General features: G+C 42.2%; 1 protein-coding gene and 1 long non-coding RNA gene across 3 annotated transcripts in view; one reads left to right on the top strand and one right to left on the bottom strand.

Annotated features, from left to right (window-relative positions):
• The window catches only part of pard6a (par-6 family cell polarity regulator alpha), a 32,484-nt gene extending 14,392 nt beyond the window's left edge, over window positions 1-18,092 (top strand). The window contains exons 3-6 of one of the 2 annotated variants that reach the window (XM_084059830.1): window positions 13,646-13,929; window positions 14,378-14,503; window positions 15,423-15,619; window positions 17,162-18,092. In XM_084059830.1, the coding sequence (XP_083915956.1) occupies window positions 13,646-13,929; window positions 14,378-14,503; window positions 15,423-15,619; window positions 17,162-17,486 (932 nt within the window). In that variant the 3' untranslated portion in view covers window positions 17,487-18,092. Of the gene's footprint in view, window positions 1-13,642; window positions 13,930-14,377; window positions 14,504-15,422; window positions 15,620-17,161 lie in introns of both variants that reach the window. The other variant, XM_084059829.1, reaches the window with a different exon arrangement.
• Window positions 18,093-18,223: 131 nt separating this feature from the next.
• On the bottom strand, window positions 18,224-24,503 carry LOC311047440. Its single transcript, XR_014600994.1, has 3 exons — window positions 23,007-24,503; window positions 21,474-22,937; window positions 18,224-21,164 (listed from the first exon to the last, which is right to left on the bottom strand). It is a non-coding gene; the product is annotated as an uncharacterized lncRNA (long non-coding RNA).
• Between the last annotated feature and the right edge of the window lie 2,936 nt (window positions 24,504-27,439).

The raw sequence follows: 27,439 nt of genomic DNA, 5'->3' as shown, positions 1-27,439 counted from the left end.
ACTCTAGAGCATGAAAATGTGATGTGGTGTGAAAGCTGGTAGACTGTGGTGAAGCTGTAAGCTGTCACAGAGAGAGGTGTGAGGCTGCTTGCAAAAACATGCAACACACTCATGCTCTTATGTCAACTGATATGCCAACTGCACATGAAGACACTAAGCTAACTGTACCCGCTAAGTACATGGATGTCGTTGTGTGTGTGTGTGTGTGTGTGGGGGGGGGGGGTGCTGAGAGTAGCATTGAGGCACGCAGAGAGTGAGAGAGAGAGAGAGGGAGAGAGAGAGAGTGAGAAATGGAGCAAACTGGATTCTATATTCTTTCTGCCAGAGGGTTCAGGGAAAAAAAATGCCTACAGAAATAACTCATACGCATGCTTCACAGCTGCTCACACTGTGTGTGTGTGTGTGTGTGTGTGTGTGTGTGTGTGCGCGCGCACGTGCTTTCATGTACAATATGTTATATGATGTGCTTCCGTCCATGCATGTCAATATGTCTTAGAATAGAGAGAGAGAGAGAGATTCTTCCATGCACAGAAATATATTCTTATGCTACTGCAGCTGTCAGTAGTGCAGCGTGCCCCTCCCACCCATCCTATCTTTTGTCTCTGGCTGCTTGGATGGATGGATGGATGGATGGATGGACAGACAGACAGACAGACAGACAGACAGACAGACAGACGCATGTCTGTACTGCGGGATGAGAGGATGAAATCAAATATTAATAGACCAAGTACAAAGACAGAAGAACAGATGGACAAAGAAATGTGTTGCTTTTGTTATCAACTCATAAATCAAACATATGATGTTGGATATTGTAATATTTTGTGTTAGCTTAGCATGCCAAAACGATTTAGAGCTGCACAAGTTAAATGGGGTTCAACTATTATTTTTGCCCAAATTCAAATGTTGTGAGCACACACTAAGTATCAATGACACATACTGCTATGCTCTTCTATGCAGAGACAAATCAGAAATGCTGTGATTGGCTTTCACGTTTATCCTGAATAGATAGTATGTTTCTATATTTGAGAGCTCTGTGAACATGTGCGGTGCAGATGGGCTTGTTTGGGCATGGTGAGCAGTGAGCTATCTACCTATTTATCGCACGCACGCGCGCGCACACACACGCACACACACGCACACACACGCACACACACGCACACACACGCACACACACGCACACACACACACACACACAGACACACACACAGACACACACACACACACACACACACACACACACACACACACACACACACACACACACACACACACACACACACACACACAGTCCACGAATCTGTTGCTATAGTTTAAAATACATTTGTCAGTGTATGTTTCATTTAACCTAGTTTAGATTTTGCTCCCATTTACACTCTAAATGTAATTTAATTTGGATGTTTGGGGAATGATACTTTGATTTGTCTTGGTTGTAACCATGAAGCTCAAGGCTCAGATTGATGCATCTGAAGCCAGAGCATTCCACCTGTCCAGTGTGCCAAGGCAAATAAATCTGTAGCACCTTGTCTGAAAGTAGATCAAAGATTATTTGTGTGTGTGTGTGTGTGTGTGTGTGTGTGTGTGTGTGTGTGTGTGTGTGTGTGTGTGTGTGTGGAGAGAGCGAGAAAGAGAGAGACTGGTTCCACTTGACTCCAGAAACAGGTATGCGTCGAAGTATGCACCTCATCACCATAACAATAGGAAGCAGTCAGTCAGTCAGTCAGTCGAGAGAGATGGGAGGGGGCACAGAGAGACAGAGGTGCAGAGATGTGTGCGTGCCACACACACGTATAGTACAAGTATAAGCTGATAAAGAAACAGTTAAGCTAGCAGTTCTCTACTATGAATGCTGAAATATATATATATATATATATAAATAGAACATTTTGTCAAACACTGTGACTGCTCAAGTTTACTACAGAATTTGATGCAGTACAAAAAGGGAACTGCAAAGCGAGCACACAAGCTTTGCTTTGCATTTTTAGCTCAGTATTCAGTCTCACTAAGCTTATTGAGCATAAATAATACATTTCACTTAATGATGTGTAATTCAATCATATTGTTTTCTCTACTGTTGGATTTATTAACCACTTTTCAATAGTTGCACCCCAGACATTGTATTTAATCCATTGTCTACTGCAAGACTAGAGTTAAATTACCCATCCAGATTGCACTATTCCCTGTACAGTTGTTGGAGTAGTTATACCTCCACCCTGATAACAGATACTGTAAACATGTAAGTGTGGCTGCACTCTAGTTGGATGCGATGCAGTTACCCCTCATCTTTCAACAAGCAGCTATTTATGCACCATCTCGTTAGTAGAAGACAGAGAGGGTGTTGGATGTGGAGCAATGATGTGTCATTGGGGTCATGAAGCAGGTGCCTCCTCCTATCACAGATGTCTGTGTTAAATCGGGCTCTCTACACCTGCTGAAATTCGATAAATTGCCCTCTCAGGACACTCTTCAGTTCAAGCCTATCCTGAGCAACGTTGCATAACCCCACAGATGTATATTTAGTCTACAACACCTCACAGTCCACGACGTCACAGTCTCTCTGCAACTGGTTAACGGGACAGGTGTCCCTGCTGACACTAGACAGACGACCTGGCAACAATCACAGGGTAAAGGGGGCGGCTGACCCTGCAGGCTTGAAACTGATGTAGCACAAATGCACCCAGAGGGAGGGAGGGAGAGAGAGAGAGAGAGAGAGAGAGAGAGAGAGAGAGAGAGAGAGAGAGAGAGAGAGAGAGAGAGAGAGAGAGAGAGAGAGAGAGAGAGAGAGAGAGAGAGAGAGAGAGAGAGAGGTATGAACTACAATAAGTATCCCAGGAGGGAGTTATTGAGGGGTCAAATTAACATGTTGTCTCTGCTACAGTAGTTGCTGCTGTAGCCTGGCAGTTAAAAAACACTTTCAACCTGGCATCACTGTTTTGGGTATGTCATTATAGGAATATTTTTCAAACATAAAAAAGGAGGTGAAAATAGCAGATCTACAAGCTCACAATATGTCATGATGCAACATGTTTTTATTTTTTTTATAGGGCTTATGTGTATAATAACAAGGCGGAGCAGCTTGTAGCTATTAAACTGTAATTAGTCAGAGTGACTGACTAACCAGATGACAGACAGAGAGGGAAGAGAGGAGAAATGATACTCTCTGGAGGTTTTGAAGTGGGGTTCACAGTCACAGGAAGTTTGTGGCTGCCAAGAATTAACTGCTCAAGGAACTCGGGAGTGAACTTGGACTCCTTGAGGGACTTAGAATGCATTTAATCACCATGTACAGTAAATGTAAATGTACATGGATTTGTCTTGGAGATACAGTACTTGCTGCATTAGGCAGACAGTATGTATATTTAGAGTAGTACGAGTACTCAGTACTCGTACCATAACATATGTTATTGGATTTCTTACTTTGCATATCCCCTCAAACAGTATAGTGTACGTACAAACATTTCCTTGTTCTCAGTAAACAGGGGTGGAGATATAGGCTCAGAACGCAAATCCAAACTTTAGGGAAGGCGCTGGAGAGATCTATAGAAATAGAGTCAGCACATTGCAGTGTAGTTCCTAAAACACAGTTCTTTATTTCAGTTTCGGTGTCCAATGTCCATGACGTTCTTCGGAACAAAGGTTTAAAAAGCATGACATAATCCTTGACAAACATTCTCAGAGTGACCCCTGTCCATATTGCTAAATTTATGCTTTGTCATACGACGATATCATGCGCCTAAAATAGCAGGTGTACAAGCTCACAACGCATCGCGATGCTATGTGGAATGATGAAGTAAAAATCAGGCTCATCTCTCCTGTCAGGTTCCATTGTATACTTATACAAACATATGGCCGCACCTCACATCCCAGATGGTGGGCATAGCAGGGTATGGTTACACGCATGCACGCATGAATGCACACACACACACACACACACACACACACACACACGTCACACATACTGTACACGTCACTCATACACATCAGTGATAAGTAGATTTATTAAACATACGTGTGCATCGTATACATACTCAGTGATTCCATCAGTTCCCTGTGCTCTGTAATAATAAACCAATGTGACAAATTACCTTAGTATCATTAACCAGAGTTCCACAATTCAGTAATTATTATATTGCATACTGTATCATATTACAAAGACAGACAGACAGACAGCGATTCAGTCAAAAAGCCAGTCAGCCAACAGTTACAATCATACCACCAAGTTCATTATATAGCCATTATGTCTAATATTGTCTATTATGAGCCCTTCAAATAAATAATCAGAAGTCTAGTGAACTCTACACCAATGTTGCATTATGACATCTAGCCATCTGATACTTTATTTACCCATCTACTGTGGGGGGTTCCATCATTGTGTATAGAAATATCACCCAGGTTTGTTGATATTATAAATATACATTATGAAGTTGTTTGTTACCATACTGTGAAAGTACACAACAGCATGGAATGTACCGTATGATATTATTACACATTCACTATGAAATGAAACCTCTTTCATTGTACACTTGAAAATATACACTGGATGGTTGCCTCCTCTTGGAGAAACACGCCGTTGGGTCAGAGTCTCTCATCTGCACTATATTGTGAAGTAAAGTGGTCGGGAAAGGCTAAAACAGAATTATTATGTTCATAGTTTCTAGTAAAGTGTATTTTATACCATGCACCGAATAACAATACCACTAAAGCCCTATTTACTTGCCTGGTTGACCGTAGTCCCTCAGGGGTATGTGCTAAGCCAGAGGTTTTTTATTTATGGTTTTCAGCTTCACCCAGCTGAGTGCTGCCCACAGAGGAGCGCGGGAGGGGGGGAGCAGTTAGGGGTTAAGTGTCTTGCTGAGGGACTCCTCCGACACATTGCCGAGGCCTGGAATAGAACCTGGGACCATTGGCTTCCCAGGCGAGCTCTTGTGGTTCTTGTGGTTAATTACCTTTACATTCTCCCTTACGTAACATTCTCTTTAATCTTTGGATTTTGTATTTTTTTCTTTAAAATGATGAAAAATGTAAGAAGAAAAAAAGAAGAAGAAGAGATAGAGAGAGTTAACCTTAACCACATGAACCTTAGCGTCCCTCTTCTGGGCATGTCATAAGAAGCCAACGTTATGCAAAAAAGCAGATCTACAAGCTCACAATGCGCCACAACAACACGGGTTGTAAACTTGCCGATCGCCTATTCCGGCAAAGAGATTTGGTGTATAGGAAAAAAAGAGGGGACCAAATACGAAACCCTGGGGCCCCGGTCAATGAAGTATATAGGGTTTAAGTGGTTGAATTACAGTACGCAGGGGAGAGAAGCCACATGTTTCCATTCCAGTATAGAATTGTTGAGCACTCACATTATAAATAAAATTGCATTTTAATGAACCAGTGCAACTATTGCAGTGGAAATATCCAAACATATAGCAGATCTACAGGCTCACGACGCATTGTAGATCGGCTATTTTTGGCAAAGAGATTTGTTGTAGACAGAAAAAAGCGGTCCAAGTACAGAGACAACTCAGGTCCAATTTACTAATTCTAGACTAGAGGGTTTAAGTGGTTAAAACATGTGCATTTGGCTGTGGAAGGGTTTATCTCTTCAAGTGTTCACAGAGGGGAGGTTGATACACTGTTATGTGTGAGGGAAACTACAATCACTCTTTTTATTTCTCTTTGTACAGTGTGTGTATTTGTGTGTGCGTGTGTGTGTGTGTGTGTGTGTGCGCGTGTGCGTGTGCGTGTGCATGTGCGCGCGTGTGTGTAAAGGGTTTAGCAGTGTCTATACCTTCAGGCTGCAGTCTGATTCTTCCTTCTGTTGTTCTGTCTGTCTGCCCAGTCAGGAAACACACACACACACACACACACAGATTACACCACGTACCCTCTCTCTAGTCTAGGCCCTTGTAACTGTATGTACAACCATATGCATGTGCTTTGTGTGTGTGTGTGTGTGTGTGTGTGTGTGTGTGTGTGTGTGTGTGTGTGTGTGTGTGTGTGTGTGTGTGTGTGTGTGTGTGTGTGTGTGTGTGTGTGTGAGTGTGTGAGTGTGTGCGTGTGTGTGTGTGTGCGCACATTAGCGTAGTTTTCTCTCACCATTAACGCTGATGTCAGGGGATCAATACTGCTGCTCAGAACAGACATGGCACACACGCACAAGCTTGCGCGCACATACACACTAATACACACTAACACACACACACACACACACACACACACACACACACACACACACACACACACACACACACACACACACACACACACACACACACACACACACAAGCCCCAGTGAGAATAGAGATGAAGGAAGGAGGAGGGGCTGTGATGAGAGGAAGTAACAAAGAAGGGTAGAGACTGGAGGAGAGGAGAGGAGAGGAGAGGAGGAGACAGACAGACTGATGGAGACATATCAAAGGAATGTTGTGGGAGGAATGTAGCAGGTCAGGTATTTATCTCCAGCAGAGAGAGGCTGTCTTGGGTTGGGTTCTGTTGTCGTTGTCGTATGGCTAACAACAGGCGTAATACTAGAATCATTTAGTTTATGCAGTCAGTCATACAGATAGACTGGGTTGGGTTATGCTTTATTTTTGCTCCATTGGACTACAGTGTCAAAAAAAGAAGACATCTCAAGTTCACAACGTGTTGCATCGGCGATGCATTGTGAACTTGTAGATCTGCTATGTTCGGCATGTGACACCGTCGTGAGACGACTTATAAATCAGGCTTTAGCCTGCTGTGTAGCATGACCTCAAATAATCAATTGATTGATTGATGTACTTTATTTAGTAAGACATGAGAACAACAGTACATGGAAGTACAAATTCACAATATCAACTGATTGACAGAAATAATAAAATATTGTAATACACTGTAGAAGAAAAAAAACACAAAAAGAAAAAAAACACTGATTTATTTTTGGGGAGCACTGTAAAAAGTGATCTACTGTAGTATACTGTCTAAAATGAGAAATGGGTAATATGTTGCATCACAATTATATTTTAGGGAGTAATGGACATGGCAGAAACCAGGAAGTGTCTTTTCCATTCAAACATACTCACCTGTCCTCTTGAACAGGAAGAACCGAGAATAAAGTCATCATTGGCTGTTATCATATTATTCTGTCTAACTATTGTTATCATATATCAAATAGAGAAAGTAATCGATAGAATGATCGCTAAAAAGATAATCAATAGTTGCAGTCCTATCTCTTATTTCCCCATTGACCTTGCCTTAATTAACCTGTGACCTCCTCTCTTCTCTCATAATTTGTACTCCTGTGATCTGCTGTCCTTCCCTCTCCTCTAACCCCCCAACACACACGCACACACGCCCGCACGCACGCACGCCCGCACACACACTGCCCTCTGTGACTTACTTCCCCTCCTGTCTGCGTCAGCAGTTGGTATGTTCTAACCTCCCCCCTGTCTGCGTCAGCAGTTGGTATGCTCCAGCTGTGTTTAATAAGCTTCCCTCAGTGGGGGACTAAAAGTCATAATGTGGGTGCAAGCTGGGGGACACACACACAACTCTGTACACAGTAGGCAAGGAAAGCAGATAGACAGATAGACAGACAGACACGCGGAGAGACAAGCAGGAAGGCAGAGAGACAGACAGACAGACAGACAGACAGACAGGCAGAGAGACAGGCAGGCAGGCAGGCAGACAGACAGACAGGCAAGCAGCCAGAGACAGAGAAACTTTCAGTCAGATAGATGGGTTGTACAGCAGAATGGACATCATAGACCAAGATCATATGCAAATGTACAAAATGTGTACAAATGTGTGGTGTGGTGGAGCATAGATAGTAGCTTTTTGCAGGATGTATGACCCCAGTATTCAGTGGATGGCTGTTTGACCTTTAGGAGCCATGTGTGCGTGTAGTACATGTACGTGCCTGCATATGTATGTGATCTACACTGGCACTTACACAGGAACACACACTGTTTAACCCTTTGACCCAGATCAGATTTAGCCTTTTGCCAAATACAGCCAGAGATCAGGATCAAATCTGGATTAAAATAACCCCTTGCATCGCACTCCCATCATCACAGTCTATTTTCATTACTGCACTGCTCAGCTGTGTTTTCTGTGTACCCTGAAAGCCCTCACTGATTCAGTGTCTGTGTTAGATGTTCCCCATTCACCTATCTGCTTTTACTAGAAAGGAAAAACATCCAAAGCACAATGGACCAGCCACTACGGTCTTTATCACCATTGTTGTATTTACAATGGTCTCCTAGCAACAAGCGGCTTATCGTATGCAAGTCTGGAGTTAAACGTGTTTGTGTGTGTGTGTGTGTGTGTGTGTGTGTGTGTGTGTGTGTGTGTGTGTGTGTGTGTGTGTGTGTGTGTGTGTGTGTGTGTGTGCGTGTGCGTGTGCGTGTGTGTGTGTGCGAGCGCGTGTGGACAGACAGATGACACTTTATTAATCCCCAGGGGGGATGTGTGTGTGTGTGTGTGTGTGTGTGTGTGTGTGTGTGTGTGTGTGTGTGTGTGTGTGTGTGTGTGTGTGTGTGTGTGTGTGTGTGTGTGTGTGTGTGTGTGTGTGTGTGTGTGTGTGTGTGTGCGTGCGAGTGCGTGTTTGCGTGGTGGGGGTTGGAGTTTGTGTTGTCTGGATCTCTATGATAATAAGAGGATCAGACTGTACAAGTCCTTCTGCACTGATATTGCCCCTGTGTGTGTGTGTGTGTGTGTGTGTGTGTGTGTGTGTGTGTGTGTGTGTGTGTGTGTGTGTGTGTGTGTGTGTGTGTGTGTGTGTGTGTGTGTGTGTGTGTGTGTGTGTGTGTGTGTGTGTGTAAGCCTTCTGAATAAAAGATGTGAAATCACACAGAAGCAAGTCTCTCTAGACTCTGTTTGGCTAGTCTAGTATTATATAACTTCCTGGTTGGTGAAGTGTAGCCAATACACACTGTGCATTGATAATGTTATTGCCTAACATAAGCTGTCAGTACGTTTCCTCCTCCTGGTTTGTTTGTGTTATTACAACAACAACTAGCTCACTTCATCCTCCCAAGCCATTAACCACTTAAAGCCTCTATTTTTAGAGAAACAGACTTGAGTGACAACTGTACTAGTTGGATCACTTTTTCCCCATCGACGGCCAAATAGCCGCTCTACAAGCTTAAGCTGTGAGCTTGTAGATGTTCCCCTCAATGTTCTCCTCAGAATATGGATGCTGAGGTTCAAGTGGTTAATGTCCTAACCCCCCTTCACCCCAACACCTATATATTTGATGGCTTAATGCAGGGGTCTTCAACAGGGGGTCCGGGACCCCTAGGGGGTCCTCAGAGCTACTACAGGGGGTCCGCCAAATCTTTGTGTGATAGGATTTAGTTTTTTACATTAACCACTTGAACCCTAGAATTCCTTTTCTGAGGGGAACATTAGCCAAAAATAGCAGATCTACAAGCTTGTAGATCAGCTATTTTTGGCATAGAGGCTATAGGTGTAGAAGAAAAGAATAGCAGACTAAGTAAAAATGTTATACAAAATAGAGTAGGGGGTCCCTGCTTCATCTCTCTCAGCTAGGGGGTCCGTGGGCTGAAAAGGTTGAAAACCCCTGGCTTAATGGATTCCTCTGATTGGAGCGTTTCGAACATCACCTCCTCCAATTTGTGATTGTCTTTCAGAGAAGGTCGCAGTGACGACAACATGTGAGATTCAAAGGAACATAATAGCAGGGGGACTCCAAATTCACTGAGCAGGTGGAAGATTTCTATCATATCATGGGGTTTAGGCTAAATAATCCCACAGCGACCAATGACCGATCATCTCTCTCTTCTGTTCTCTGTCTGTCTTATTGATTTTCCACCTCTCTTATTTGTAGCATCTAATCAAAAATGACATATAAACTGTCTGATCTAAACCCATATATGATATATCTGAGTGAATGTGTAAATATCTCTTGCTGTTGTTCACTGCAATGCACCAACCTCACCAAGTCAAATTCCTTATTATGTGAAAACATATTTGTTTTTTTATCCAAGATGTTGTGTCATCTCACCTACAGAACAACTCCAGAGAGAGAGAGAGAGAGAGAGAGAGAGAGAGAGAGAGAGAGAGAGAGAGAGAGAGAGAGAGAGAGAGAGAGAGAGAGAGAGAGAGAGAGAGAGAGAGAGAGAGAGAGAGAGTGACACTGATCTCAAGATCATTCTTTAGTCTAGTACAGTATAACAATTATGGGATTATACAGTAGATGGGAGATTTAGCGTAATCTGTCGGTGTGTCTAATCTGTTTGATTATCTCAACCCTGAATGCTGATCCTCCACATCTGGACACACAGACAGAGATCTTAAAACACTGGAGTCTAGACCATGTCTTTTCTTAACCCGGCTTCTCTATATTGTGGGTCATTATAGGCTAAATCTTTCAAATGTGTTCAAACATTTCTGGAAATTTCCAATCGGCTATTTGTCATGTGACAAAGTCGGAAGGAGGCATTTTACTTTTTCCATCCACATTTCAGGCTTATTTCCAGCGACAGCCTGAGGTAGTGGTAGTATTTGAAGGGAGAGGAAGGGTTAAACTGAAACACACACACACACACACACACACACACACACACACACACACACACACACACACACACACACACACACACACACACACACACACACACACACTTTCTGCTGTTGGCCGCTGACCAGTTGTGTATGCACAGGTTCCACATCAATGATACAGTAGCTGTTACACATTCACATAACCTTTATACTTAAACCACTTTTCCCCTCTACACCATATTCGCTGATTTATATTTGGTCGTATGACAGAGGATAGAATTAGGCATTACTCTGATTATGTCTGTTTGTGCTCTGCTTCAATTGGTGTCTTGTGTCATAAAGTCTGTCCTCCTGACTTGACTATAAATGAAGCTGTTCTAAAAGGTGTGTGTACTGTTAGGTTGCCAACATTTTCAGGCAATGGATATTGCCATTGTTATTTTTTCCTCCAACGATTATGACCAACTCCATTTTCTTCATAACCCCTATCACTGCCATAACCAGTTAAACCCTACTTTGTTGACCGGGGTCCCCCAGGGGTCTATACTTTGCCCCCTCCTCTTTTCCCTCTACACCAAATGTCTTTGCCGAGAATATTTTTGCTGGAATGTTCGCCTATTATGACATGGCCAGAATAGGGACATTAGCTTTCATGTGGTACTTGGTCTGCTCTTTTTCCCTTAACCCCAAATCTCTTCTGCAACGCATTGTGAGCTTGTAGATCGGCTATGTTCGGGAAATGTTACCCCCAGAATAGGGACACTAGGTTTCATGTGGTTAATTGCCTGGACCGAGCACCGTTACACCTCCCCCTTCATTTTTTTATTATGCTTTTCTCCCTACATCAGTTATGCCAAGGTCGACTACTTCATCGGTTTTATTGCTCCTGGTACAGTCTTGCACTCCTCTAAGGTTTTTGGTCATGGATTAGGTTGAATTAATAGGATTAGAGTAATCTGATTAAATCCATTCCAATGGAAGAACACTTTCTTTCCTTGAATCTTTTACTGCATAGTTTGTGACTTGCTCTGATGATAACAGGAGTTCTGATAATGGTTATTGTAAATGTCCTGCATAATGCTATTCATAAATTATCCTCATCACTTTTGCCAACATTTGAGTACATCACTAGTACTCTATAACAAGAGCTAGCGTAAATGCTAGTTTTGACTCAGCAGGAACGTGCTAGTTAGGCAACACAGATGGGATTCATGACTAGGCTTTGAAACCCTGCTCTGCATTCAGTTTTGCCAACAGTATAACGACAAGTGTTAACAAGAGCTTTTTTTCTATTCCTTTAAAGTAAGGGTTTTGGACATACAAGGTTTCTGCCTGACAATGACGATATCCCCCGAGTCTATAATACATCATAGCCTGTCCTACCTTGCAGTATCGGCCCTATATTTGTCTGCCCTATATTTTCCTACTTGCCGTTTTTTATTGGCTTAATAAAAATGATTCATGAGCATGTTCTTTAATGGAGGGTAGGTAATCTACTGTATTATGTACTGTGCATACTGCATCTGCCTGTGCTGATCACATTCTATTATCTGACTCGCTTCATATTGTCAGACACATTGGCCTTTTGTTTGATGGTGGAGGTGCTTCTGTGGCCTGCTGGCAGTGTGCACCAGAAATGTGTCGCTGTTTGAGAGTTTAGCTTTGGACACACGCACAGACACAGACACACACAGACTGACCAACCCTCTTATAGACGGCTGCTAGACCAGCGATTCTCAACCTGTGGGCCGGGGGCCCACTGGGAGCCCATGAGGATATTGCAAGTGGGTCCCTAATAATTAGCAAAACACTAAGATGTTAATGATAATATAACATTAATATTTTAAAAACGTTGTGTTAAAACCTTGACAAGTGAGTCATTGTGATACTGCTAAATAGGAACTTAGTTAGTATGCTATGTTCCACAGAAAATAAATAAAGTATACATTATACGGTATCTACATTTTGTATACATTTGTAGATGTAGACCTTTATTTTTCACAAACTGTTTTACACCTGTAAACCTGTAAAAGTGATTCTGATTCTCCACTGATCCAAGCCGGAACACCGGCCATCGATTGATGGATCATAACATGCTCTGAAAATGCACGCGGCCCACCCATCTGACCACTTCACAACCACTTTAAGTGGTCAGATGGGTGGGCCGCGAACGCATTTGAGATTTTCAAGTGGGACCTGGTCCAGAAAAGGTTTAGAACCGTTGGGCTACACTCCTGCAGAGATGGGCTGTAAAAGCAAACACACACACACACACACACACACACACACACACACACACACACACACACACACACACACACACACACACACACACACACACACACACACACACACACACACACACACACACACACACACACACACACACACACACAGACCGTTAAGGTAATGGATACGTTAATGGAATTAGATCCATTTGTGGACTGAAACGTCTTCATTTCCGCCACAACTGAAGTGAAGAACAACAACACTGTGATGTGATGTAATGACGTTGTACCTGACTAGGCTATATGGATAAACTTGTGGATATCATCCATAAACCTAAGACATTCTCTTATTTTTTCTGGGTTTATTTCTTCCTCTACATTACTCGCTGAGGATGGAAGCCATCTCAGTACACCCTGAGATTGCGATGGCAATCTTTCACTCTGGCTGCCTGTCTTTCTCTTGCAATTTAACCACAATAATCCATACTTGGAGTAAAAATCACACCCAGTGTGAAGAGAGTGGTGCCTTTGAAAGTGTAACTGGTTGCATCCTTGTGTTGCAATCAGCAACAATATGTTGTCACGTGACACGTGACAACATATTGTCACGTGTCACGTGAAGCTTGACCAATCAGCCGTGCTCAAACATACGGACGGACGGACATACGGACGGACGGACATACGGACACACTGACAAAGTCAAATGTAGGAGTGGTTGGCACCACTCAAAAATAATAAAAAATGCAGATCTACACGCTCAAAACACGTTGCGTGTTACATAGCTCGCGTTGTGAGCTATGTAACATTTTAGATCGGCTATTGGCTATTTGTTGTGCAACAAAGTACTGTATACTGTATAGTGCATGAAAATGATGCTCAACTTCTCTCTCTCTCTCTCTCTCTCTCTCTCTCTGTTCCAGAAGACGATCCTGTAGTCTTCACCAACTCCCTCCAGCGGCGTAAAAAGGGGTTGGGCTTGACAGGACTACGCCCAACCGGCTCCAGCTCCACCCACCAAAAGAACAAGCCAGGCCTTCTGATTGGCTTACCGCAGGACTTCCGACAGATCTCCTCCATCATTGACGTGGACATTTTGCCGGAGACGCACCGCCGCGTACGGCTCCACAAACACGGTACCCATAAACCCTTGGGGTTCTACATCCGCGACGGAGTGAGTGTACGGGTGACATCGCACGGGGTAGAGAAGGTAAGACAACACAGAGAAGGTCACGCACTGGTGATGGTGGAATATTTCTTGATGGTCGATTTCCTGAATACAAAATTAGATTAAAGTCTTTCCCTTTGGATTTGCAACCAGTGGGGATTCTGGGCTCCGAGCCCGAATCCATCTAGAGCAGATTCTTTCAACACATGCATATTATTAAGATTAGTAATGATGATGAAACTCAGAGACCACTCGGATGGTTCATTCCTTCCTCCTGCTCTCCTGTCTGTCTTCGTTTCTTGGTTCTCATCTCCACCGCTCCATCTTTTTATATTAAATGTAAGCTTCTGTAATATCAAACAACAATGCTTGATGTTTTAAGACCCGTTTCAGTCAAATGTGCCACATTACTGTCATCTCCTCTCTCATGTAGAGTTCTCTCTACTCCTTTCCTATGATCTTATGTGCTCTCCTCTCCTTACCTCTCCAGGTCCCTGGGGTGTTTATATCCCGGCTGGTGCGTGGGGGGCTGGCAGAAAGCACAGGGCTGCTGGGCGTCAATGACGAGATCCTAGAGGTCAATGGCATCGACGTGGCGGGAAAATCTCTGGATCAGGTGATTACTGAGCAACAGGACAGGAAACTAGTTCAAAATAAACAACGCACTCGGGCTAATTAACCGCCGCCAGGAGATTCATGCATTCGGCCGTGTGTGTGTGTGTGTGTGTGTGTGTGTGTGTCTCGTGTACAACTAGGCCGATCGGCATCACATTTATTGTGCACGCTACCTCCCGTGACACTGTTAAGAGTGCTTATGTTCGACAAAGAACTATAACTAGAAACTATGTATTTAAATCACAGACATGTACAGTTGAAAATAACATGTTTTGGATGATGTGATTGAGACTTCTTTACTGACTCTCTCTCTCTCTCTCGCTCTCTCTGTCATGTGGATGTGGGCAGCGAAAAACCTAACACATTTCAAATCACAACCTTTGGTTGACTGGTGATACAAACATAATTGACAAAAGGCATTAAAAACCAGACCGACTTTGCAGAGGGATTTGAATAAGGAGTCTGACAGAACGATGGAGAGAGGTAGACAATAAATGTGTATGAGAGAGAGAGGGAATAAGACAGTAGGGACGAGGTACTACTGGTAATCACCTGCCGCGCTACTGTTATTAGGGCATGCCTCCTGGCAGAGATTTGTGCTCCACTGAGAGCGACTTTCTAGTTTAGTTATAGTTTTATCTGAGAATCTGTAATATCCAGGGGACCTTCCTTGAGTCATAACACAATGTGAAATCAGGCCAGTTGTTTTAAGACACGCAATCCAGAGGCAGAATACAAAGCAGAGAGGACGTAAGGAAGTAGAGCAAAATGAACACTGGGAGGCCATAAAGGCTGAAGGCTTAACCACTTAAACCCTTTAGATTTAGTGAACTGGACGAGTTGGCTCTGTACTTGAACCATTTTCCGTGCACCTTGAGACTTTCATTTAATTGGGTGTGCTCTCTTTTCTCTCACTTCAGGTGACAGACATGATGGTGGCCAACAGTCACAACCTCATAGTGACAGTGAAGCCAGCCAACCAGCGGAACAACGTGGTGCATCGCGGGAGTAAAGTCTCGGCCGGAAACACTTCTACAGGCTCAGCCGGGTCCACAGGCTCCGCCCCCTCCCATGACTCGCCGAGCCCCGCCTCTCAGAGCAACCCCATGACTGCTAGGTGAGACTGGTTCACAATGAGGCATAAGTGAAATTCCAATACCCCAAATCTCTGACTTCCGCATCACGTGTACCCGTTTTTTTCCTTCTCCCATGATGTATACATAGTCCTCCTCCACATGTGGCCACACAAACACTACTTGAAACCCGAAACCATGCCGAAAATAACAGCAGGTCTCACCTCCCCGCCCACTCACTGGCCCCACACATACATTTAACACACACACACACACACACACACACACACACACACACACTTACAGTATTTCACGATTGCACATAGTCATTCATACTCATATACAGTACATGTGAAAGGACTGCAAATAAGTAGGCGAAAATGTCGGGATATGTCACTCCTCCATTTAGTTGGGTTATTTCCCCAACTTACATTCAAGCAAGTTAATACAACAACAGTAAACCCACACGTTTTTAATTTGTCATGTACCGTCGGAGCTCCGTGGTGGGTAGAAAATTAATATAAGCCTATAAGATGTTCAAAATATAGAAATATGAACAAAGTCAGTCGGGATTGGGATGAGAATTCCCCACTTCAGAGTGGACGCTCGGCGCTCGTAAAGACAGTGATGTCACTGAAATGCGTTAACATTATGGGTAACCCATAAAAGTGGCAAATTAAATGTGAAACACATCAACTATTAAGAAAACAAGAAGATATGTTGACAAAGACACTCCATACATTTGGAAACATATTTTTATTTAAATCAATATCGTCTCCAGTTAATGTAGGTGATGATTTTAAAAGTAGGCTAACTCTCATATATAGGGAATGCATTGGCAGCTGCAGTACATCGTTCTAACGGACCTCGACTGGAGGCACTGTCTCAAAAGTGGGCGTGAAATTTGTAGTTCCCGTGTTGGTCTATCCTCTCCTCCTCACTGGGGGCGGGGCAAAGACGCGAGGGGAGTGAGCGAGTGTGAAAGTTGGGGTATTGGTATTTAGCTTTAGAGCAGTGGTTCTCAAAGTGGGTCCTTAAGTAGGTTCCAGGGGGTCCCCAGCAAAATGTGTTAATATAATCAAAATCAGTTAAACCACTTTAACCTAATATACATTGACTATTTGAAAACACGCTTGAGATCGGCTAGTTTCACTTTTTTTATTTAGAAGAAGAAGAAGTAGAAGAAAGGAGCGGTTTAGGACAAGGTTTCCATCCGACAGCGACAATATGTGACTTTAATTTAATTATGGAAGTCAATGGGGCTCTGATCAGGCTGAAACCTGACACCAATTTGGAATAATACATCATAGATGCGTCATAGAAGACTGACATCATAGATGAATGACATCACAGGCTGGCCACGTGAAGTCCCACATCCAAATTGGAGCCACACCGTTCCCATGGGATCCCACCAGACACATAATTAAATGTTTTAATTTTTAAAAACGAAACAATACTGGCAGTGTTTGATTAAAAGTGCAATATGTCTTTACTGCTCCAATAATGGCCTAAACCTGTACAAAGTTGTTGGATGCACTTTTTCCACTGCTTTTAACATTTTTCTATGTCCTCTGCCACAACTACAGCAACAGCGTTGCCGAGGGCGACAGCGAAGACGACGACGACGACCTCATCATCGAGAGCGACAACCTGCCAACGTACGTTTCGCACCGTGTAACCAACGGCAACAATGGAAATCACAACATTCCCATCTCGCTCGGCAGCATGCGGCATGAGTCTTCCACGGTGCCGAGGCCCCTCCCACAAAGTGTCTCAATGCCCAGTAGTGTCGGAGTGTCCTTGAGTGACACTTCACTGACCACGCCCACTAACAATGGAAGCCCCGCCCACACAAACAGCAGCAGCAGCCAGGAGAGCATGAGGGAGGACGGCAACATTATAACACTGTAACCATGACAACAAGGATGTAAGGCCACCAGGACCACCTCAGAACACTGCTAGCCTGGCAAACACAGAACAACATAATATTCTCCACAACACTTCTTTTTACTTTATTTTTTTTATTTACTACTAGGTTTTATTTTCCTTTGATCAAGAATGGGCCCTGGATATGTATGTATGTACAGTATGGATGGATGGATGGATAGATGAATGGATAGATATGGATGGATGATACTGATGGATAGATGTAGTAGGCTGAGAAAACTACAGAATAGGAGAGACACAAGCGATGGGGAGGTGGTAAGGTCTTCACCACCTCACACTTTTCTCTTAATATTTTTCACTACAGCGCGCAGCTGACATAAACGTTCAGCAAAAACAAAAATGATGTGATTGTGGCAAAAATTAAAAACGCATTCCCCCAATGTTTATTTCATCAATTCTTGCACCTCCAAGATTGAACTAGCCAAAATCTGTTTTATTTCGAGTGTTAACTAATTGAACGTTATGCGCTCAAAGCAAAAACCTCATCGAGTATAAAACTATTTAAATTGCAGAGAACTTCTTCGGTTTTGGCAAGCAGGAAAAAAAGAGAAGAAAAAACGTCTTTAGAAGTAGGCTATACATGGTACAAGATACAAGCTGCCTGCTTAAAGGTCCTATGACATTGGCAGCTTGTATCTTGTACCATGTATAGCCTACTTCTAAAGATGTTTTTTTTTTTTTTTTTCCTGAACAGGAAAAAAGGTTTTATTAAGACATTGCTCATAGATGATTAGAATTAAACATATTCTAATATGAGTAAATGTCATTAATCAGCCTGTAATGCCAGACATAGGACCATGTGATGTCATAACACTAATGACACAGCTCATTACAACTATATGTTATGGGAATAAAACCAGGTCTGGTTGTTAATTAAAGCTACAAGACGGAACTTATTTTAATGAATAAACTTATTGTAACCGATTTGTGTGGTAGTGTATAACTAGCACATCTGCAGTAGTCGGAGGTGGTCTCCCTACTATTCCATTGAGAAATGTAGTCCCTTGGTGTCAGATAAAGTTATTTGGAGCAGACGGAGCATCTGATTGGACACTAGATGAGCCGCCATCTTTACTGTAGTCCGGACGTTGTTGCAATTACCTCTCAGGAGAGGGAGACAATAAGAGACATAAAACGATTGTAGCTTTAATACTATACCTTTGTTGGAGAAATGGAGCGGTACATGGAACGACAAGAATAAAAGTTAAATTATCTGTTTAAAATATGCCATTTTTGTCATACGACATTGTAGCATAAATTAGCCTCAAGGTTCAGTGCATATGGCAGTAGCACAAAATGCCTGAAATACAGCATCATAACATTTTCTCGGCTGAACCCGGGCCATGTTTTTTCTGTTAAAAAAATAACAATTTCCTCAGGCAACCCTTATTTTGACATGGCCAGCATGAGAGAACATGAAAGGGCTACAGTATGTACAATAGTTCATAGATAGTACAGGTGTGGAATTGTTACATCATATCATATCTATGGTTCTCAGTTTGGATTTGGATCCATTTAGAAAACAGACGACATTAGATTGTCTGACTTCCATCTTCACACTGTATGAAGCAGTGGCAATGCTGTAATCTATCACCTCCGCCGAACTCAGCCAAAACATAACAATCTCAAATTCAACATTCTCGCACTGATTCACTCACACACACTGCCAGAGGGTTGGAAAGTAAAAATAAGGAAATTCCTGTCGTGTTTGAAGAGCTTGAGAGCATTGCGCCATGGGACATTGGTCACACACAGACGAGACTGACGGACTGATGGACGGACACACGCACGCACGCACGCACGCACGCACGCACGCACGCACGCACGCACGCACACACACACACACACACACACACACACACACACACACACACACACACACACACACACACACACACACACACACACACACACACACACAGACCACTCTTGTCTGGATTGTATAAACCTCATCCTGTGAGTGTTTGTGTGCGTTTAGCACAGATTTCCCCCATGAAAGCACAGGGGAGATCACGTTACATTCAAACTGTCACGTAGATAGACTAGTCTTTCTCTTCATCTCACTTTACCTTGTTTTTTTATCGTCTTTTTGGCCAAGCTTTCACTCTCTTGTTTCAAATCCAAACAAACTGTGACAGCAGTATACACATTACATTCAGGCTACATTATACAGATTTTAGTGATGCTTTATGATTGGATCATTGAGCTGGTGTACCTTTACAGTGATAATTCTTTAGAAGAGAAATTAGTTTGTACTCAAAACATACAGCATATGTTATGTACATATTTACATTATGAAATTGTTTTCTTTCTCTTATCTCCCTCTCCTATGTTGTTGCTGGAACTCAAACAATGAGCCACATGTGCGTGCGTGTGTGTGTGTGGCATCAGATGACATTTCTGAAAAACACCTGTGATAATACAAGACTTAATCTAACCTCTTTATCTCTGTGCGTGTGTGTGCGCGTGTGTGTGTGTGTGTGGGCCTGTGCATGTCGACTTGTACGTTAATAGTTGTACAGTATGAGTGCACATAATGTCCCATGTAATGTATGTGTATGTGTGTGCACGTGTGTTTGTCCATGCTTATGTGTGTGTGATTGGCTAAAACCGCAGACACAACAGTCTTGGCAGAGTAATGGGATGCCTCCCCAAGCACCCGTATTGAATTGGCGTGCTAACCCAGTTTTTGGCACCGTGTGGGAGAGACACTTGATGTATTTCTCTTGGGAAAATAAGCTTTTCTTAACTTTCTTAAAAATCTAAACATTTTTGAAAAAAGCTGATCTACAAGCTCATGGCGCTTCGCATTGAGCTCGTAGATTGGTTATTTTTGCAGCATGACATCGTCATATGACAAAGTATAAATACATACACACACACACACACACACACACACACACACACACTGCCCCCCCCCCCCCCCCTTAATCCTTAATTAATATGGTTGTCACATTCTGTGGCTGATGACTTAGCAGAATTCCACCATCCCAGTAAGACAAAGAAGTATTTAGGACAGTGAGAATAGTTCTCTGGAATGCCTTTCAGGAAGTTGGGCAAAAACAAAGCTCCCATAGCTGCTAATAACCAGTAAAGCGTGTTTGTCTAAAAGGGTTTGGAGTAAACATTGGGCCTTTAAAACGTCTACTGTCTGTGTGCAAGTAACCGATTGATCTCCAACCTAACGCCATGTTAGTACTGTAAGTTAGCATGTAGCGTGGAGGTTGTCTGTGAGATAGTAAATAACTGCTTGTGTACTTTAGTGGTAGTGGTGTTTATAGAGGGACAACCCTTTAATTATAATTAAATAATTATAAGTTTGTTTGCAGTGATTCTGAAATGTAGCAGTGTAGCACACAACAGAAAGAGTGCAGACAGATAGGGTTTGTTTACATGCAGGAATTGAGAGGTGGGGAAGCAATCTAATCTATAATCTAATCGATAATGCACGACAAGGTGTAGTGTACCAATATTGGAAAATAACGATATTACTTTAATGTTATTTTCCAATATTGGGACATCTCGTCAGGCATTATGGCCAAGGTACGGATGGTAGAATTGGGCAAACCGTTGCAAAAACAGGTGATTATCAAACTTGCATCCCACTGCTGTATAAATTATACTATACGTGTATTATAGTAACTAGACCATACCCAGTCGACGCATCCGTGGGGGGATATGCGCACATGATCTGGCAACCCGGGAGGCAGTTCGTCCCATAGCTGGGCAGCCCCGTAAGCATGGCGACAGTGTTTGACACAAAAACGCTAATAAGAAGCTGAGATTTGGTGAAATTGAAAAACGGGCTTCACAGTTAAGTTCAGATGGTAATGGTCAATGGCTGTGTGCAAAATCAGAGCAATTGCTCCAGCCACTGAGGAGAACCGGGTAGCTTCACCTACTCACCACTACGCCCTTCACTAAGCCCTTACTAGAATTATAGTATGATACATGTACATAAACACACAAACTAGGCCTGCATAGACAGTGATGGATCCTAGCCAGTAATTTTATATCATATCACTCGTTTATTCTATTTTATTTTAAGATGTCTTTGTTTTGCACTTGTCACAGGGCCTGTACCTTCTTGCCAATTATTTATCTGCTGCTGTATCTGTTTTTTTAATACTTGTTTCTATGGTTGTGTTGTTCGGGCCCCACGCTAGTAAACTCTAATGTTTCTGTGATTAGGCACAGCTCCCTTTGGCTGGATAGTTGAAGCCTTCTGCTTCTACAGTAGACTATGTGATCTAAATTGAATTCCTATTCATGAGGATATTAAATGGTATTAAACTAAATCAAAACATAATGGTGAATTAAAACCCCAGGCCTGCAGACAGTCACATGCTGTGACAAAAAAGGTGCCCCTAACCTTATGTTGCTGTGTCCAGATTGAGTTCAGTACAGAACATACACTATACATATACATATACAAATACAAATACTAGTTCCTGCTAACAGTGCTGTATACTGTATGGCACGCAGTATGGAGAGGACATACTACAGTACGTGCATTTCCACATGACTGGGGCAGCGGGCCTAAACATTACAGGGGCATGCTTGTGGCTGGAAGGTTGCCGGTTCAATCGAATGGACCGGCAGGAAAATTCTGGGAGAGGAAGAGAGTGAGCAACACTCACCCCTCCCTCAATACCTGCTGTTGTGCCCTTGAGCAAGGCACGGAACCCCCAACTGCTCCAGTGGAATACTTCAGTGGTTATACTGGCCAGCTCCCAGGCATGAATGTGTTGTAACTGTGAGAGAGCGTACCCCGAGTTATATTTAGTTGTGCGCAGGTGTCACACACCGGAAATAGCCAATTTACGAGCAACAGCGTGACGTAGGCTTGTGAAGCAGGGCGTTGCTGAAAAACAGCATTTGTGCTGGATAAACGTTAAAACGTGAAAAATAATAAGAATAATACATGAAAATATCACAATACTACAGTATGCTCAAACCATTCTGCATCCAAAATCCTATTTTGTAATAGCATCCTGGCCCATCCTTTCCAATATATTCATGATATAATGTAAAACATATTAAATTCAGTATGTTAGCAGGTGTTTCATGAAATTGGTGGCTGAAGGCTAAATTAGATTGTACAGAATGACCGTGTTGTATGACAAAAATGATTCAATTTAACAGTTTGGTCGCTCAACAAAGTATAAATGAAACTTTAGGCTTGATGATCTATGGAAAAACCCAAACATTAGCAGACCTGGTACAGTCTTTTGGAGTATTGTAGAAAAGCATGAGGATCATTTCATCCATATGATCTTTTCAACTGATGACGTGATGTTTTTGTGTCTGGTAAGACAAGTGTACCCCACTCCATAGATTAAACATTAGAGACCAGAGTTTAATCTAATATTGTCTACCAGTGATGTCAACTAAAATGGATGGTAGTGCAATATACTGTTTAACACACACACACACACACACACACACACACACACACACACACACACACACACACACACACACACACACACACACACACACACACACACACACACACACACACACACACACACACACACACACTGATTATCTTATTTTCAAGTATGTAAATGTTATCGATAATACAACTATTAGATGGAAAATATCAGATTATAAAACAAGGGAATTTTTGATTAACTGGGAGAACTTTTCTAAGTAAAAGAACATTTTATAATATCTGTAAAATATGGAGAGATTTTTATTCTTGTACATTTAATTTGTATATGAGCAGAGATGGGTAGCAGAATTTATAACGGGGGACTTTGGAACTGAGGTACATTGTTTGGAAGCAATTGAGTGTGTTAACCTGCACACAGTCATCCGGATTATTAGTTTATAAAAGGATATTCATATCACTGTTGACTGTGTGAACGCTTCAGTCAAACCATCACCCAATTATTCACAGTAACAGTTACGTAAACATCTAGTAGCCCCACTGTCATTTTGAAATTACTCATTATTGGGATATGGTTAAATCTGGGCTGTTATTAGAGACATCTTAAAGTGCACCAAATGATTAAATTGAAAACGTGAATATTCACCCGAATGATAGGATGTCGCTGTGCATGTCAACACACTCATTTCCAAGTTTACATATTAGGCACTAATTATGGCTTATTACTGCATCCACAAGTTATCCTTTTTTTCTGCATGCCAGTGCCTGTCTGTGGCCATATCCCTGCAAATAAGCGACAGCATTGGGATTATTGTTTGGGATACAAGATGGCATAAATCGAAGCAATCCAATTGTTTTTTCTTTTCTGTTTTGCCATGCATCTCCTGGATTCTCGACAATAGGTACACTTTGTAGACTCGCAATCTGAACTACGTTTTGTTTTGTTTTTTTCTTAGGAAAACAAAGAACTAAACAGCCTTCTTGATTTGAGTGTACATGACTGTGTGTGACATAGTGTGTGACATACTATAAGGTGGTATAGCATCAAGCAAACGCTTCCTGCACCAACAAGTTGTAGGTGCAGGTGGCGGGAAGTGCCTTTGATAAGCAATATATCACCTTTTTCCATGGAAATCCTGTCCCCCTTTCAGTGCCGACGATGTTGAAAACAATTAATAATGCATACCAAAATGCATTGACATTTTTCACTTTATTTTGTACGACATGAAAATGATAATGCTACATTTTCCAGTTTGTTCAGTTCACTACACAAGCATCTAGGTAAGCCATCTGGTTGTGATAAATGAAGACACTCAAGGAGGGGACTTTGTGGCAGGACAAATGGCACAGTGCCTCCAGCCAATTTTGGACCTTGCTTGTGTTCATCTGCCCATTCGGACTCAATAACAGAGTGTTATGCAGACTTCTAAGCTAGGAATTACAGACTAATGTGTGTGCCCTTTACTGGAATGCTATCCGGAGTTTCTATATGATTCTATGGGCCTGGACATAACAAAACTGTGAATGTTATTTGAAGAAAATGTGCTGATTACTAAATCACGATATTATGGTAATAAAATATGAAAAGTGATACGTATGGTTGGGTTAATAATTGTTTTTCTTTGATGCGATAGCAGAGTTTGAACTCTTGACTTATTCTCTGGTGTAATTTAGCCTAATGTTAAATTCATAAGATGATTATACCAGTTTGACCACTTTCAACCTGGTGTCCCGACTGAAAATAGCAGGTCTACAAGCTCACAATGCATTGCACTGTGGCACGTTGTCCCCCCCTTCTGACCTCTGTCACACCTAATGTATGTGTAAAAAAAAGTGTCCAAATGAAGAAAGCATAAATCAGCCTCAGCTGTCATAGAAAACATGACAGAACACATCAATACACAAATAGAAAGCTGAACCTTGTGCTGTAGCTCATGTTGCATCGTTTGAGTTGGACACTAGTAGTCAATCTCAAGGACAAAAAGGACACTCCTTTGTTGTTGCTATCTTTTCTGTCTCACTCGCTGTCTGGATAAGATAGCCACCTTATCAAGAGAGAGAAACCAATACTAATTACATTATTTGAATAGCATTATGTGGCCCTAAATCTCTCCATTAAAACAGAACAGGGTTATTGGCAGTGAGTAATTGAGCCTGACAGGACAGCCTTTTGACTTTGATGTGGTGTGTTATAGGCATATCCTATCCTACTATAGGCCAACATGCATGCATGTGGGAAATAGTTTGACCCTTTTGCTTCCTGGTTCATCCTGATCAGGTTATAGAAGAGTTGTAGGAACAACAAAAGGCCAGCTCAGTAGTAGCCAGTTGTTTGGCAGGCTCGGACATTTCAAAGGGTCATAATTAAACACATTTACACTTAGTTCTATTGCAAGCCAAAAACGTTTAAAAACACATAAAGTCTCAGCCTGGTTAGTAGGTACAGCTGCTAACTTTACCTTTATTAACTATTCTCGCCTCTTCAGTTGTATAATCTCACATACAAACACACTCCTCCTTACTGTTATTTTGCAATATCCTGTGTTGAACAAAGCATAGCATACCAGTCTGCCAACAACAGCAAAACAGCTCATGGATATAATAACTATGCTTGGCCTTATTGGTACAATGACAACCAGAGAGAGAGATAGCATGCAGTGCTGCTCACTACAGTCTCACATAGGCACCCAGTGGTTGTATTTGGCCGCGGACCCCCATCTGAAAATGTTTTGTGCCAGGGACCCCCCTCCCTCCCCCTCCCTCCCCCCCAGAAGAGAAAATGTATGTAAAAAATAGATTCTAGAAACATTTGATATTTTTAAGAAATGTTCAAGAATAGCAGATGTGCAAGCTCGCATTGTGAGCTTGTAGATCCAGTGATCTACAAGCTCACAATGGCTATTCAAAGATACTGTTTTTGAATAGCCAACGTATTAACACATTTAGCTGGGGGCCCCACTTTGAGAACCACTGCTGTAGAACAAACATTCAATATAATAGACGCTATTCCTACACTATCACACTGATTCATGATGTGTCACAGCCTTGAAGTTGTGGTTTTAACCAACTCCTCTTATAAATCTGTTAAAATTCTGCCATCTACCGGCCTTAAATGCATACTACAGGGATCAGTCTGACAGACTCATGAAGTGTTTGTGTGATTAGCCCTATATGATATTATTACATAGCCTACATTTCATGTATTCAGTGGCGCAAAGTAACTAAGTACATTTACTCAAATACAAGCACAATTTTGAGGCAAATCTAAGAGGCAAATATTGTACTTTTTAAAACTTTAGTTACTAGTTACTTAGTAGATTTTGATTATTGTTAAAACATAGGCTACATTAATCACTTCAGCCCTATATACATTTCGGCCATTTGACAATAGCCGATCTACAAGCTCACATTGTGCAAGCATTGTGAGCTTGTAGATGCGCTATTTTCAAAGGATTTGAGTACAAACTCGTGAAATGGGACATTCTGCATGATGAGTACTTTCTACTTGTGGTACTTTTTTATACCAATACTTTTGTACTTTTACTCAAGTACATTTTTTATTCCGGACTTTTACTTGTAACAGAGTATTTCTACATTGCAGTAGGCCTATTGATACTTTTACTTAAGTACAACATTTGAGTACTTTTTCCACCACTGCATTTGAGTGTGAGTGAAGTGTACATGTGATTAGCCCTAGAGTGGCTGTGATTAGCCTACGTAGCCTACATGTCATGATATTCTACATTTGCAAAGCGAAGACACTCCTATGCTATGCCCTCCTACATCGGTGAGTCATCATTTAATGTTGTAGCACTCCGTTTGTACTCACCCAATAATTACTTGCTGCGACTTGGGTCAGATATTGTCATCTAATTTCATGAAAAGGTGATAATGTCCCATTCAATGCATTGATAGCATTCGAAGCCGGTGATTTCATATCCATTTGAAAGTTCTGGCAGTTAACGAGTAAGCTATTTAGTAAAACTAGACCATACCCGGTCGACGCATCCGTGGGGGGATATGCGCACATGATCTGGCAACCCGGGAGGCAGTTCGTCCCATAGCTGGGCAGCCCCGTAACCATGGCGACAGTGTTTTACACAAAACCGCTAATAAGAAGCAGAGATTTGATGAAATTGAAAAACGGGCTTCACAGTTAAGTTCAGATGGTAATGGTCAATGGCTGTGTGCAAAATCAGAGCAATTGGTCCAGCCACTGAGGAGAACCGGGTAGCTTCACCTACCACTACAAACACCTACCACTACAAACAGACAGACAGACAGAGGTTACTAGAATTATAGTAGGATAACTCACTTTTCCACAAGTTTCACTCGGACCACATTTCCTCCAGCACAAACACACACATCGACAGGCCGGATATGGTACAGGGTAATTCATTTGTGTACCCCATGTATACGTATGACGGTATGACCCTAGCCATGGTTCACCTGACGCTCATGGCGCTACTTGTTCCTGTTTTTTGAAAACATTACTTACATGTACAACCAGTACATATTTCAA

This window comes from Gymnoscopelus microlampas (assembly GCF_963454915.1).
Source record: "Gymnoscopelus microlampas genome assembly, chromosome: 6".
Lineage (NCBI taxonomy): Eukaryota > Metazoa > Chordata > Actinopteri > Myctophiformes > Myctophidae > Gymnoscopelus > Gymnoscopelus microlampas.
The sequence above is the reverse complement of the archived record's forward strand: the minus strand, read 5'-3'. Positions and strand labels throughout refer to the sequence as shown.